The sequence below is a fragment of the Bos taurus genome, chromosome 2 (assembly GCF_002263795.3).
Source record: "Bos taurus isolate L1 Dominette 01449 registration number 42190680 breed Hereford chromosome 2, ARS-UCD2.0, whole genome shotgun sequence".
NCBI classification, from domain to species: Eukaryota; Metazoa; Chordata; class Mammalia; order Artiodactyla; family Bovidae; genus Bos; species Bos taurus.
In genome coordinates this window covers 23,694,395-23,710,897 of record NC_037329.1, presented here as the reverse complement: position 1 = coordinate 23,710,897, position 16,503 = coordinate 23,694,395, and the positions used below count along the sequence as shown (strand labels likewise).

The window sequence follows — 16,503 nt, the reverse complement described above, 5'->3', positions numbered from 1 at the left end:
CCTTATACCTCATTATGATCTACTGGAGAGTTATTGTGCATCTTGTAATAGAGGCTAAATTCGTATTTTCATCACCTGATTAGTATTTCTGAATTGGCTCTGGTGCCAAAAGGAATATTTTCCCTTACTGCCTCTCCTTTTCAGTAGTAATATAAACATAATAAAAAGCACTAGAATGCATCTCCTCTCCAGAAACAAACAAAAACCAATTACGGTCACTCCTAAGGGAAGTCTTCAGGGGAGAAAGCCAAGAAAAGCAGAGAGAAAGCTGAATACCCCTGCCTTTATCTGTCCTCTCTGCCTAGCTTTTGAGGATCATGTTTTCACAGCCCAATTCAGATTCTTTCATACCCAGGTAGGGAGGAAGAATTTTTGTCCTCAGAACATGATTGATGTATTAAAACGTATGACATTTAATGGGAGAGGGGGTCTGTTTCTTCTAGGGTTCATTTGTGATATACATTTTCTGGCTTTAAATCAAACTATAGAGCAGTCCTGGGAACCAGCCCAGGAAGCATCAGTGAAGGTCCACTCTGTGCTACCCACTGTCCACCTTCCTTGCCTGAGCCCAGCAGGAAGTGTGGCTGGGAAGACATGGAAGAAGAGAGGGTGAGAGAGCTGGAGTGGAACAGGGGGCGGCCCTACGCCCACTCTGTGGTCACAGCAAACACCCTCTGTGGGGGTCCTGGGCTGTTTGTCCTCTAAGCAATACTTTGCCCTCTCTGTGCTCCATTGTGCATCACAAGGAGGCTGAACTCCGCAGGTCCTTGGTTTTGCCTTTAGAGTTGGTTTTCTAGCTTTTATCATCTCAACAGGCTCCTTCTTTCTCTCTTCTGTTTAATCATTTATAAAATGAAAATTTTCCCTTATTTCTCTGGTTTATGGTTAAAGGGAGATTGAATGCGGGACAGTCTTGCACTCGTATGCCTGGTCCTCTAGGAAGGGATGACCCTCGGAGATCCAGCTCCCACCAGACATCTGACTTTGGCTCTAGTAACGCTTCCTCCTCCTTCTGTCCCCAGTCCTGAGGGCTAACTGCTTGGCTAGCAGCTCTTCCACCACGTGTGAAGCTAGTTCCTAGGGTTAAATTCCCTCCACGGGAATAGACTGCTCTCCGTTTACCTGCTTGGACTTTGACTGCTACCTGTGTTCCTTATATATTTGTCTCAGACCTAGAAGGGCAGTTCCTAGATGCCAAATGTTTCATTTTCACAAAATTGCTTTTTAAAAAGTCAGTTCAGACCAAGCACGGTACATGATGCTAACGTGTCATTTCAGTAGGACATTGTGAACACTTATTTCTGGAAATACATAAGATTGAGTCTGGTTCCTGACAACCAAGAAGGGCATAGAAGCATTTTTCTCAGTGAACTTTAATTCAGCAGAATATTATCTCTCCCACAGTGTGAGCCATGATGTCTGTAGGAGGAAAGAGCAGGTGGCATGGGTTCCTACAGCGTAGACACTGTGATAAAACTGACATGGATTCACCTCCCAGCTCTTCCAGGTGTTAGCTGTTTGAGCTCAGGTCCATTTTGTTGCTGGCCTTCGTTCTGTCAATAAAACATTGGTGTAATAAGAAGATAACCTGTGTAAAAGGCTGACACAGGAAATCCTTGGTCTTGCTTTTGGGGCTGCTTTTCTTGTTTGGATTCTCACTAATCTCCATATTCCTGCTTCTTTCCCTCTCCTGTTGTTCTTCATCATTTATAAACTGAAATTCCTGTCCTCATTTTGCTAAAGCTCAGCTAAAGTGAGGGCTTCCCAGTGCTATAGAACCCGCCTGCCAATTCAAGTAGATGTAAGAGATTCCAGGTTCCATCCCTGGGTTGGGAATATCCCCTGGAGGAGGGCATGGCAGCCCACTCCAGTATTCATGCCTGGAGAATCCCACGGACAGAGGAGCCTGGCAGGCTACAGTCCACAGGGTCACAAAGTCGGACACTACTGAAGAGACTGAACCTGAACACAAAAGTGAAATTCTCAAAAATAAAAACTTTACTTGAAAGTGAAGGGAAACTAACAAGGAAACAAGTAAGCAGATACAAAAGCAGAAAAGTCACAGTCACTGTGTAAGGGGCCCCTGAACAGGCATTGGCAATGACTTTGTGCCCCAGGGACCCAGCCTACCTGTCACAAATGCCCCCTACCTCACAGCACACAGCTGCTAGGCACCAACACAGCTCTTAGGACCTAGAGGCTTGCCTAACTGAATACAGAGTCCCTTTCAAAAACAAGTTTTTATCTCCCTCCACCACCCAAATAAAACTTTCTCTGCTTTCATGCTGCATTTGTTCCTTGGAGGCTTCATTCAAATAAAGAGACTGTTCCCCTTCTCAAAGCGTCTATTCATTATGTTGCCTCCAAACCTGAAACTTCTGAGCCAGGGAAGGCTCTGAGAATGCTGCCTTTCAACAGATTAAACAGCCTCTTGGTCCTGGAACTGGCACTAAGATTAGCGTGCTAAAAGGAAATCTTGTGTATATTTTGCCCCGTTAGAAGTTGCAAATCAAAGGAACAATATTGGTTGAAGTCCGATGTTTCCCCAGCTTTGGTAGTAGTTTCTTTTCAGAGTTCCAGGAAAGCAAAAAGGGAACTGTCCAACCAAATAGATTACCTAGGGACTACTTGCTAGCATTTTAAGTGTAGTCATTGCTATAGAAACAAAAAGATGCAGTCTTCAAATAATGTTTCATAGTGCCTACCAAAGAATAAACACTCATCATTAACTCTCGAGCATGGGCATCTTCTTGACCTCTGGCTCAGCCAGCCTCTCAAAGACCACTGCAAAGGAAAAATAGATATTTTTTTCCCCCATAGAAAAGAAGCTTATCCTCTTCCTGTCTACTCTAGACCACATGTACCTGCACTTCTCTTTCAAGACAGGAAGAAGAAATGGGTTTCTGCTATTATTTTCAAGAAAAACCAGAGGCTTCTACAGTTTGGGTTTATAACCAGGCACATATAAGCTAGACATAAGCCAACCTATGTAATGTAAAGAGACAAGATACATGAATACTGGAAACTCATGGCTCAGAAATAATCAAGAGTTTTGATTGCACACATTGCCAGGGCCCTCATACATGCTGTCTCCCACTTTTGAACATGTTTCCAGGTGATTTGGCATCACAGAATTCTCTCCTGTCTTTTTTGAGGATGTGGTACAAACACAGGACTCAGAGCTCATGGTCCCTTTCCTATGAAAGGTCTTCCATAAAAGACTGTGGGCTATGTCAGAACAAAGTCAGGCTCTGTTCAAAACTGCTGTTGCATTGGACCAGATTTACATTCCTTGGTCTATGCTGGTTGCAAACAGAATGCTGCTAAAATCCTATAACATTGTTTGACATTTGTGCTCTAGTGATTTCAAGAGGGAAAAGATGTCTACTAGATGCCAGCAAGGTGATGAAAATGTTTAAATTCACTGCAATTTCATTCTAAACAAATCTTTCTCATCTATGGTTTTCTTAAAACATAGGATTCTTTTCCCTTTTTTTCTTAATTCTGTTATAATATTAAAAGCAGCAACTCATCTGAAATTTACTGTTGATAAAAAAGGTATATGTTTATACATGCATGACGTGAATACATTTATTTTAAATTAATATTGATTTTTATTTTCCCCATTGATTATATTTTTTAATTGGGACAAAAGAAAACCCTACTAATTTATTTTCAGTGTAATGGCTTCTATTTGCAAAAAGTAAGGGTTATTAGGGTAAAGTATAATAATCTGTTATTTTTCTGTGGCTGCTGTAACAAATTGCCACAAGCTTAAAAAAACAGAAATGAATAACGTTATGGCGCTATAGTTTAGAAGTCTGAAATTAGTCTCTGGGCTAAAATCAGACCCATTCCTTCTGAAGCCTCCAGAGGAGCTCATGATTATATGTTGTTGTTTTGCTTTTTCCATGTTCCAGAGGCTGCCCTCGTTCCTTGGCCCTTGGCCCATGTCCACCTCCACCATCAGAGCCAGCAAAATCAGGCAGAGTCTACTCCCACTGTTATCTCTCTGGTTCTAACTTTTCTGCCTCCCTTGTCCATCTTTTAAGGACCTTACAATTACATTGAACCTACCTAGAACCATCAGGATAATCTTCTTATTTTGAGCCTTAACTTAATTACATCCACAGAGTCCCTTTTGCCATGTAATCGAATATATTCATAGGTTCTGAGGATAAGGACATGAACATCTGTGAGGGCTATTATTCTGCCCACAACAATCTTGTATGTAAATCTGCTGTCTTCTCTTACCTTTTGGAACTAGCATAAACAGCATTGTATTGATGGTTCTACCAGTCTTTGATGGAATGTGTCTTTCTCCTCTGTTTGGAAACGCCATTACCAGATATTTCAGAAAAACAGAGCAAAGAAGATTAAGTAGGACTAGGGGACTCAGCTGTGTAGCTGTATAGCAAGTCATTTCCCTGGAATTTCAATTCAACACCTTCAGCTGAAGAATGGATAATTATAAGCGCTTTCTCTAAATCCTAGAGCAGTTCTGACAGTCACAGAACCTGAAAACTTTGTATACCACTTTGTAAGTGGAAGAGATGGTAGCCTAGCTGCCCCAGTGGGTTCAGGGAATGTGAGTGTGTTAAACCATCAAGAAGCATCATTTAAAAAATTAAAACTTGCTAAAAATACAGATTTCAGGAAAAGAATCTTAACTGCATGAGAGAGGATGAAATCACTCATTTCCATTCTTAAACAATCCTTTCTCTCTATCCTCTGAGATAGATCATTTTAATCTCTTTTCATGTTTACCTTGTTTTGCTTTTTCTTCTGCCCTGATGTTTGTTATGCTTTGAGTAGATATTGATTCCCTTCTCATTAAGCCTACAAACATCTAATCATTCCTGTTTGGTTTTTTCATTTTTAATAATTTATATTTAAATTTTGGCAAATAGAGTGGTCTAACCTTGCCCTTTGAATGCCTGTGCATTCAAGTTCTTTAGGCAGGTTTTATCTCTTGTTTTTTTAATTCTATTTTGAGTTTTATAAAAATAGATGTTTCTTATTATCCCCAACCCATAATTTTCTTTAGTGAACTTTTGTTTAATTTTCTTTTGCTTTAACATTTTATTTTTCAGACACCTCTCATTGAACCTCACGTTCCTCTTCGTCCTGCTAACACCATTACCAAGGTAATGGGATGTAGGTGGGTTGATGAGCCGTCAGAGCTAGTTTCTTAAGTAACTATGAGAAGTGGTCCATATGTCAGAGCAGCACATCAGGAAACTGCAAATACACTTTCTAGAAACAATACATATCAGTGTGTCTTGGTTCTCAGTATAAAACAGTGACATGTCACACAAGTGAACAATGCATATGTATGAATGAACTGTATTTTTTAAGCACAGAGTCAGATTGAAAAGTGATTTAAAGATTTATCTGGTTTGTTTTCCATCTATAATCTCTCCTCCTTATTTTCCCCCTCCTCTCACTTGATGAAAATTCAGGTTCCTTCAGAGAAGATCCTCAGGGCTGGAAAAATTTTACGAAACGCCATTCTCTCTCGAGCACCTCACATGATAAGAGATAGAAAATACCACCTAAAGACATACAGGTATGTGTGATATAAATTGTGAAATTACAACAAACTTGTGTTTCCCTGTTTTCCATCTACAGGCAGCATGTTTTATAATCCTCCAGGGTCTAGAATTTCTGAGCTTGCCTTGGATCCTCACTTAACTCTAATTAGCCTTAATATTCCCAGGAATTACTCCTGAACTAATTTGCTTAGACACTGGTTTAAGTGTGATGAACAAGGAAACGAAAACCTTTATTTCTGTTTGCCAGTATATTTTAGGAAAACTACTAGATTTAGATGAGATTCAACTAACATTTACTGAGTGTTCATTTATACTTGAAGCCCTGAACAAGAAAGACCACTCTCCATACATTATCTCATTTCATCCTCATCACAACCTATAGGGGAGATACAGGGCCACTTTTCAGATGATAAATCTGAGACTCAGAGAGATTAAATAGTTTTCCTTGATCAAGTCACAAATCTAGTGAGTGGCAGAGCCAGGATTTAAACCAAGGTTAATTGACTTCTGAGTTTCTTTCATTCATTCTACACATTTGTTAAGTACCTACTGGGCATCAAGCATTATTGTGTTTCAAACTCTAAGGATACAGGAGGGAAAAAAATATAAAATACCCTTTACATAATTTACTTTCTAATGTAGGATTTCATTGTAGTATGAATATAGTAAGATATTCAACTCTTTCACACCTCTGATCGTACAGAATAAAGACTCATTATGGCTGCCACTGGAGTTAAGAAATGATTAAGACTGGGGCCATGTGATTTAGCTGACCTTCTGAGATGATTGAACCATAGTGGGTCAATGAAGGATTCATGTCTCACCTTTAACTTTTGATTTTATCAATTCAAAAAGGATTCAGGAACTAGAATGGCCTGTTTATGGCACATAAGCCTTCACTCTCTCTCCCTGCACCTATGATTCAGACTCACAGTCCTCTTTCAGCAATTGTAGGGCCCTCTGTCTCATTTAGCCTAGACATGATCTCAGAACCCATTAGACTTAGCATGAGTCAAAACTGATTTGATTCACATGAACCAAATTCATAAAACAGTGAAAAGTTAGAATACAAACTTTAAAGTTATCACAAAGGATATATATCTTTCTAGCTATTGTAAACCATGATAGAACTTATAAAATTATTCCTGACTCACTCTACAGTGAATGTTTGAATATATTGCCTCAAAATCCAGTCTCTTCCCAAGGAAAGCTGGAAATGCATGGCAAATTCTTCCTCTTAGGATCACTTTTTCTGCTTTCTATGCAAACAGTCTTCTGCTTGCATTTGTCATGAATATGTTTATAAGACCAAAATGATTTGTTACTTTTTTTTTTTTAATTTGTTGGCCACGTTGCAGGGCATGTAGCATCTTAGTTCCCCAACCAGGGATTGAACCCACATCCACTGCATTGGAAGCACAGAGTCTTCCCCACTGGACCACTATGGAAGGCCCTATTTGTTACATTTAGAATGGCCTCCTCTTAATAGAATTCTGGAATTCTATTTGGTGGGATCTGAGAAACATTTTAATCAGTAGCATGTTCTTCTTGGGACATGTTCCATCTCTAAGGACAGATTGCGCCTCTTGCCCTTATAATATGGATATTTACCAGCTACCATTTTGGATGATTACATTTGGAAGCCTTTCCTTCAACTCTGGAAGTTCATCCTTTTTTTTTAAGTCTATAGTTCCTACACACTGCTATAATTTGGAGGGAAGTAGAGGTTCAAACACCTGTCTGTGGCCTCAGGGAGAGCGCTCAACCTCTTTAACTAATCAAGTGACTCTCAGAGTCTCATACAGCTGAAGGACCTTTTACTTTCTAATTTCTTTTCCTTAATTTAAAATGTGATTATGCTTTCGCAAGTGTTGACTTGCGCTAGGGAAATTCCATTAAAGATGTCATCTTTGGTGACAAATATTGGAAACTAGAAGTCAGAAACCATAATCTCTTTCTTGCTCCATAGCAGTAAGATTTTAAACCCCTGAAACATAGGTGTTAACTCTATTCCACACCCTATGACACAAATTAATGATCTGTTGATAATGACCCATGAGGCATGATTTCCTTTTCCTGCAGGACATTTTGAGTGCCTGGTCCCAGATCTTGGTTCCCGTTTCATCCCCTCCCCTACTCATGCTTCTCCCCACTTCTATCATGACAACAGCATTAGGGGTCAAAGTCTGCCCAGATGCAGTGTCATCCCCAGTGGTTACCACACCAGAGGTCAGCTGTGAATCTTAAAATAACTAAATGTCATTAATCGAGAGGAAACCCATGATTCCATCAGCTACAAGTCGCACCACCATGTGTCTTTGTTCTGAATACAAGATCCTTATTCCCTGTCCCAGGGCCCCAAAGCCCTGGGATCATCTCAATTCCATGTGCTTTTTTTCATAAAAGTAATCATTGACTTAAAAGCCACATTAAATTGATTTTTTATACTTTTACATGACTTTTCCCATTAATAAATTCTCAAATTAGAAGAGGAACACGACAGATCATACATTTGGTTCAGGACAAAGAGTAACTAGGTGCCTCTTTGCCCATTGAGGCTCTAATGTGTAATAGTCTGTAATCAGAGCAGTCCTGGAAATCTAATAGTCTTCTCAGGACATCTTCCTTGTGTGGTGGGTCAGATCCAAATTAGAACATCCCAGGATCTCTGATAGATTTCAGAGTTCCTAGAATCTTAGAAACGGACGTGGCCTTCGAGGCTATCTTTCCCTCTTCTTTTATTTTATAGATAAAAAAAAAATTAAGAACCAGAAATTTGAAACGATATAGACAGAGTCATGCAGCTAATATGTAGCAGACCTGGTGCTGGAGCTCATGACTCCTCCCGGGCTACGCTCTTCCTAGAATGGACCAGCACCAGGAATCCCCTCCAGTTCAACTAGAGAGGAACTCCCTGGGCTGGAACCAGCCTCAGTGCCTCAAAGATGGTGGCATCCTCAGCACAGGAGGTGAGGCCACCAGTGACCTAGACCCAGCTGTAGGCAGCCAGCTGCTTGTAACTCTCTGCTTGTCCTTCTGTCCCTTAGGGTTCCTCCCTCAGACTACATCATCCCATCTCCTCAACTGAATGGTCATGCCACAAACACGTCTCTCCCCACAGAAGCTTTCCTAACGTGTGTATGTGTGTGGTTCTGTGCTTCCTAACTAATGTACATATTAATAGTTTGCCCATCCTGACCATCTTACCCCCGAGGGGCATCATAGTGATGAGTATGTGCCTATACAGAAAGCATTTGGAGCTCTTCAGATGACAGGCTCTGTCAAAGTGTTGCTGTTCATTACATTGAACTTTTTTTTCAAAGAGATTTGCATCACTAATTGCTTGTTTCTCCCAACACCCCTCTGAGGAAGCTCAGTAGTATTACTTGAAAATAGAAAGTGGTATATAATTTTGCACTTATCCAGAGCCTGTCACAGAGCACCTCCTAGGGCCTCACAAACCTTAACCCATTCCTCACAAAGCTCAGGGGAAAGAAGTCAGAATTATGCTTTGCCTTCACTTGACTTCCCTGGTAGCTCAGTTGGTAAAGAATCTGCCTGCAATGCAGGAGACCCAAGTTCAATCCCTGGGTTGGGCTATCTCCTGAGGGAGGGAATGACTGACTACCCACTCCAGTATTCTTCCCTGGGGAATTCTATCCTCAGAGGAGGCTGGCAAGGTACAGCTCATAGGGTCAAAGAGTTAGACACGACAGAGAGACTAACACTTCATTTGACCCTGAAATTTTCTGGGACCAGCTTTAGAATTTCTGGCCCTGGGATTCACCTGCCAGATGATGCTTCTTGCCTAGCAACCCTTCTGTCTCCCCTGGGGCTGCAACTTATGATGCTCTTTCGAAGTTTAGCCAGCCTTGCCTAGAAGGTTGCCTGTGAGTTGAGTGGTCTTGTTGATTTGTACAACAGTTTGAGAACCTGTGCCCATATCGTGTGGTGCTTTGTTTGCCAAAGGGTAGAAGGGCACCAAGCCCTTCAGGAGGGGCTCCTCTCAGAAGCCGTCTCCCATCCTTCATCTGCAAGTGGGTGACCTCCCCTCCTTTGTGTCCCGCCACTCTTCAGACAGTGCTGTGTGGGGACCGAGCTGGTGGACTGGATGCTGCAGCAGACTCCATGTGTTCACTCCCGAACGCAAGCTGTGGGCATGTGGCAAGTCCTGGTAGAAGACAGCGTTCTCAACCATGGTAAGATGACACGCGGTCCCTGGAAAGCCCTCAAGAAATGCCAAGCGTGTTTCCCTGGGTTGGTTGTGGCTGAACTCCCACACGGGCCAGAAAGAATTATGATCTCTTTAGGGACCCGCAGAGCTGGCGTCTTCATTTAGCAATACAAATGCAGCAAATGGATGCCGTTGATTGCAGTGTTCCACCACTGTACCTTCCTAACTTGGGAGAACGTATGAAGGGAAAATGAAATTGCAACCCGAGTGCATTAGTTCCAATTATGTTTATTAGTTTGCATTCATGGTTCATTGATAGCGTGATTATACTCTGAGCATCGCACAGCAATCCTGATGCAGCGGCCAAATGAGAGCAATGAAGTGTGTGGCCAGGCTGATGACATGAAAGAGTAATGAATTCAGAACCTGCGTTTTCTGGGAGAGCCAATTTGTGTACCCACGCAATGACCGTATGTAAAATCATGCGTGCTCTATGGTTGTAGCCCCTGATATCTAAGCAGAGTAACAATTCAGGACAGGAGTGGGACTGTGGTTTAACTCTTCATGCCATTTGTTTAAGGATCACTTTTCCAAACAGACAAACTACTAAAATCTTTCCCTTAATACCTGGGAATGTAATGATGGTCTTGCCAGTGTTTCACAGACTTTACTGTGTATCCAGAACACCTGGAACTCTTGTTAAAATGCAGACTCTGATTCAGAGAGTCTGCATTTCCAACAAGCTCCCAGATGATGCTGATTCATATTTTTGAGCAGCAAGGATTTATCACTCCTTATCTTTGGACGGTGTTGATGCTCCCTCCTGAAAAGGAGCTTAAAACTTTAAGACACATAGATGACAGATTATAAACCAAGTTCATGACTTTGTCTTTCAGAGATCTAAATCTTCTGGTTTAAAGGCAATATGATTAAAAAAAAAAACTCTTTAAAACTTGAACTAGAAGGAAATTATTATTAGATACTAGGGGTATATGACCTAGATGGTTGGTCTTGTCAGCTTTGCTCAGACAATTTTATTTTAATTTTTAAAGTGCAGACAGACATGGTTATAAACAGTAGATATAAAAAGAAAAAAAATCAATTCTGATGCTGATAAAGTCAGGTTTTTTTCAGTCTGTACTTTGACAAAACCACTATAGAGCATGATCTGGCAGTTGGTCATTTTCCTCTTTGGGATGTGTAACCCACACACTAGAAAATGTCATCAAGGCAATTTCACTGGTCAGAGGGCTCATCTCAGGGAAGTTGGCCGGTTCTCATAGGAGAGTCCTAGGGCAGCTCAGGAGATGGGCGGGTCAGAGAGAGCTGTGAGGTGCACGCCTGCAACCCGGAGGTCCCGTCTTCCAGCTGCAGGGCCCTGGGCGAGGCCACGGGAAAAGGGTGAGGAGTCCCACCGCCTCGCTGCCACTTGGCTGTCTTGCCCGACACCATCATTCGTTTCTGGCAAACGGGCTGTGAGGCAGAGGTGCCCACGGCTGATGCTTGCCCCCATGTTTCCCGTAGTGGATCAGGAGCATCACTTCCAAGACAAATATTTATTTTATCGGTTTCTGGATGATGAGCATGAGGACGCCCCTTTGCCTACGGAGGAGGAAAAAAAGGAGTGTGATGAGGAGCTGCAGGACACCATGCTGCTGCTGTCGCAGATGGGCCCGGACGCCCACATGAGGATGGTCCTTCGCAAACCGTGAGTGAGAGCCCTTAGCTGGTCACTGGGGCCACCCTGTGCAAGGCTTGTCCCTGCGCGGAGGGAAACGTGGCTGACTTCAAAAGTCCTGGCCTGACTTCACCCAGGGCCAAAGGAGAGGCTGCAAAGGGGCAATGCAGCAGTGTTTGCCTCCTGTTATGTTCTTCTATGTTTGAGCCAGATAGTTCCATTTCCCTTATTGCATGAGTTAAAACTCTGGAGACTGTTAGCAGTCGGCTCAGGATGTCAAAACGGAGTCCACGTATTAAACAACCTTTGGTCCATGACAAACAGAAACTGCTCTGCTTCTGTGCCAGCCTGGGGCAGCCCCCTTCTTTCTAATGCAGCAGGACAGAGGATGTCAGGACTGTGGACTTCATGCCTGTTCTCCTATGCCACATTCATTCATTCAGCACATTCTTTTGCCCCATGCAGAGCCTTCTCTCCTTAGCTTGAAGACACATTCTTTTTAAAAAAATTGAAATACAGTTGATTTACAATATTGTGTTAGTTTCTGGCACACAACAAAGTGATCCAGTTCCATATATTTTTTCAGATTATTTTCGTTATAGGTTATTGCAAGACACTGGCTATAGTTCCCTGTGCTGTATAGTTAATCTGTTGTTTATCTATTTTATGTATAGCAGTTTCCATCTATTAATCCCAAACTCCTAACTTATCCTCCCTCTCCCGTTTCCCTTGGTAATCATAAATTTGCTTTCTATGTCTGTGAGTCTTTCTGTTCTACATATAGATTCATTTGTATTACTTTTTAGATTCAACATATAAGTGACAGCATATAACATTTGTCTTTGCCTGCCTTACTTCACTTAGTATGAAAATCTCTAGGTTCATCTATGTTGCTGCAAAGGGCATTATTTCATTCTTTTTATGACTGAGTAATAGTCCATGGTATCAATATATATGTACCACCTCTATCCATTTATCTGTTGATGGGCATTTAGATTGCCTGCATGTCTTGGCTATTGTAGATAGTGCTGTGATGCACATAGGGGTATACGTATCTTTTAGAATCAGGGCTTTCATCTTAAAGACACAAGAGGACACCACTGCTCTGTTAACTCTTCAGGGCCTCCATTCGTCCAGTGAGGTGCTCCCTCCCATCCAGCTCAGTGGAAACCTACCTGAGCATCAGTAGCAACCTGCTCGCTAAAGTTGAGGACCCTCAAGTGTTTAATCAGATCAATGCAGAAAGACTCTGTTGCTCCCTTCCTCTGTTTCAGTCAGTCAGGTCAGTTGCTCAGTCATGTCTGACTGTTTGTGACCCTACGGGCTGTAGCACACCAGGCTTCCCTGTCCGTCACCAACTCCTGGAGCTTGCTCAATCTTGGGTCCATCGAGTCAGTGATGCCATCCAACCATCTCATCCTCTGTCACCCGCTTCTCCTCCTGCCCTCAATCTTTCCCAGCATCAGGGTCTTTTCCAATGAGTCAGTTCTTCGTATCAGGTGGCCAAAGTATTGGAGCTTCAGCATCAGTCCTTCTAATGAATATTCAGGACTTATTTCCTTTAGGATGGACTGGTTGGATCTCCTTGCAGGGCAAGGGACTCTCCAGAGTCTTCTCCAGCACCGCAGTTCAAAAGCGTCAGCTCTTCAAGGCTCAGCTGTTTAGGACACTCCACGACCCCCGTGGGGCACACAAAGAAGCAAGTGCCTCAGGGAAACCTTCTCACTAAAGGCTGACTTGGCACACGGTCCTGCAGCCACTGCACACAGGGCTTATGTTTTTCTGCTGGAAATGAAATCCCACTCCACCCAGCAACTGGTGCCAGCCAGCTGTGGGTGTCGACTCTGAGTCACTGGCTTGGCCAACCTCCATTTACCAGTGGCTCTCGACAGAAGCACTGCCCTTTAACACATCTCCATGTCCCTCAGACCAGCTTCCTGGTGTGGGCCCCACCTCCCAGCAGCCTCTCACTGCACCCTCCTCCCCTTTCCCCAGGATTCTTCCCTCTCCCTTGCCCTTACTCTGAGCTGCAAGGAGGCTCTTCAGCATAGCTCATTTTTGGTCACAACTTTCTCTTAATTGCACACCATGTGTTTCAGAGGCCTTCCCTCTACCCAATCAGCATCATCATCCTTAACTCCACAACCATGATTCTCAGTTCCTTTAGCTTCAAAACCCTCTCTTCAAACAAAAATTTTGCGGGAAAGTCCAAAATTACCAAAGAGAAAAGCCAGAGCTTCACTGATCTCATCATGAGTTGTACTCAAGAAACCTGCCCAGCAATTGATGTTCTCTGAGCCCTGAAGGACCATGAGGTGGGGCAGTGGGGGCGGTGGGTGGACAGACGGGAGAATCCCCTGGATTTGGGGAACTCAGACGACGGCCCTCACGCTGCACTGTGCTCTTGCCCTTAGACTGCTTCTCTCCGCTCTTCCCTGTGGCCCGTGTCTCACTGTCCCTTGTTTACCTCCGCTTCATGTCCTGGCTCCATCCCTTCTTGCTGCCACGTTCATTCAAGCCCATATCACACTGGTTCTGAAACAGCTGCAGGCCAGCCCCAAGGGGCAGGCATCAGAAATTGTGGGTTTTGGTTGCCACACTGCTGGCATTTGCTGGGCCGTGGCAGGACCTAGGGATGTTGAACACACTCCACTACCTCAGTTCAGTTCAGTTCAGTTGCTCAGTCATGTCTGACTCTTTGCGACCCCATGAATCGCAGCACACCGGGCCTCCCTGTCCATCACCATCTCCCAGAGTTCACTCAGACTCACGTCCATCAAGTCAGTGATGCCATCCAGCCATCTCATCCTCTGTCGTCCCCTTTTCCTCCTGCCCCCAATCCCTCCCAGCATCAGAGTCTTTTCCAATGAGTCAACTCTTCACATGACGTGGCCAAAGTACTGGAGTTTCAGCTTTAGCATCAGTCCTTCCAAAGAACCCCCAGGACTGATCTGCTTTATAATGGACTGGTTGGATCTCCTTGCAGTCCAAGGGACTCTCAAGAGTCTTCTCCAACACCACAGTTCAAACGCATCAATTCTTCAGTGCTCAGCTTTCTTCCTAGAACCCTACAAAATAAGAAGCTGCCCTAAACAGAAAGCCTCTGTTGAGAAACATTATTGTAAAAAAAAAAAAAAGAGAGAGAGAAACATTATTGTAAACTGAGTTTCTTAAAGGCAAAGGCATAGCTCATTTTATTTCATTCATTTAGTCATTTAACCAATATTTATTGAACATTTATTTTGTCCTAGATACTATGTTAGTTGCAAAGGCTGCAGCATTAAACTAGAGGGTCACACCCCCAGCCTGAAGCTTTCTGTCTAGGGCAGGAGCCAGACCATTAACAACTAGTTATGCAAATAATCATTTAATAACAGCTGCATTGCATGCTACAAAGGAAAATGTAGTACATATCGATAGAACATGATCTGAAGAGGGAAACTGAACTTGATGTGGAAGTTAGAAAAGGGCATATCCCAAGCTCTGTGCCTTATGCCAAGCCAGCTATCAGCAAACCTTTGCTGAGTGATTGAATGAACAAATGAACATAAAGCCCCAGCTCTGATGTCCCTCAGCTCTCAGTTGCTTCAAGGGAGACAGAAATGCCATTCAATTCACATGTATTTTTGAGCATCTGCCAAAGAGGTTTTTTGAAAGTAGTGAAATAGTTCCTGCCTTTGGAGAGTTTGTAATCCAGTGGAATGTGCGTGCTAACAGCATGTTAAGTCGCTTCAGTTGTGTCTGATTCTGCGACCCCATGGACTGTAGCCCCCCAGGCTCCTCTATCCATGGGATTCTCCAGACAAGAATACTGGAGTAGCTTGCCATACACCTCTCCAAGGGATCTTCCTGACCTAGGGGTGGAACCCATGTTTCTTCTGTCTCCAGTATTGGCAGACTTGGCGGGGCGGGGGCGGGGGGCGGGGCGGGGGGGGGGGTTGGTCTTTGCCACTAGCGCCACCTGGTGGGGATTCAGTTCAGTTCAGTCGCTCAGTCATGTCCGACTCTGCAACCCATGAATCGCAGCACGCCAAGCCTCCCTGTCCATCACCATCTCAAACTCACATTCATTGAGTAGGTGATGCCATCCAGCCATCCCATCCTCTGTCGTCCCCTTCTCCTCCTGCCCCCAATCCCTCCCAGCATCAGAGTCTTTTCCAGTGAGTCAACTCTTCGCATGAGGTGGCCAAAGTACTGGAGTTTCAGCTTTAGCATCCTTCCTTCCAAAGGACACCCAGGGCTGATCTCCTTTAGAATGGACTGGTTGGATCTCCTTGCAGTCTAAGGGACTCTCAAGAGTCTTCTCCAACACCACAGTTCAAAAGCATCAATTCTTCAGCGCTCAGCTTTCTTCACAATCCAACTGTCACATCCATACATGACCTCTGGAAAAACCATAGCCTTGACTAGACGGACCTTTGTTGTCAAAATAATGTCTCTGCTTTTCAATATGCTATCTAGGTTGGTCATAACTTTTCTTCCAAGGGGTAATTTCATGGCTGCAGTCACCATCTGCAGTGATTTTGGAGCCTAAAAAGATAAAGTCTGACACTGTTTCCACTGTTTCCCCATCTATTTCCCATGAAGTGATGGGACCGGATGCCATGATCTTCGTTTTCTGAATGTTGAGCTTTAAGCCAACTTTTTCACTCTCCTCTTTCACTTTCTTCAAGAGGCTTTTTAGTTCCTCTTCACTTTCTGCCATAAGGGTGATGTCATCTGCATATCTGAGGTTATTGCTATTTCTCCTGGCAATCTTGATTCCAGCTTGTGCTTCTTCCAGCCCAGCGTTTCTCATGATGTACTCTGCATATAAGTTAAATAAACAGGATGACAATATACAGCCTTGACATATTCCTTTTCCTATTTCAAACCAGTCTGTTGTTCCATGTCCAGCTCTAACTGTTGCTTCCTGACCTGCATACAGGTTTCTCAAGAGGCATGTCAGGATGATCACACCATCGTGATTATCTTGGTCGTGAAGATCTTTTTTGTACAGTTGGTGGGGATTAGGCACTCCCAAATTAGATTTGGATGCCACAAACATATTGAGCGTTGGCTGTGTGGAAGGAAGACAGCATGCTAGGGATATTCAT

At 43.3% G+C, this 16,503-nt stretch overlaps 1 protein-coding gene across 3 annotated transcripts in view; it reads left to right on the top strand.

Annotated features, from left to right (window-relative positions):
* The window catches only part of RAPGEF4 (Rap guanine nucleotide exchange factor 4), a 330,219-nt gene that overhangs the window by 227,003 nt on the left and 86,713 nt on the right, over positions 1–16,503 (top strand). For 2 of the 3 annotated variants that reach the window (NM_001192902.1, XM_010801907.4), the window contains 4 exons: positions 5,094–5,147; positions 5,463–5,569; positions 9,633–9,754; positions 11,254–11,437. In NM_001192902.1, coding sequence (NP_001179831.1) covers positions 5,094–5,147; positions 5,463–5,569; positions 9,633–9,754; positions 11,254–11,437 — 467 coding nt within the window. The remainder of the gene's footprint in view (positions 1–5,093; positions 5,148–5,462; positions 5,570–9,632; positions 9,755–11,253; positions 11,438–16,503) is intronic. The other variant, XM_015474949.3, reaches the window with a different exon arrangement.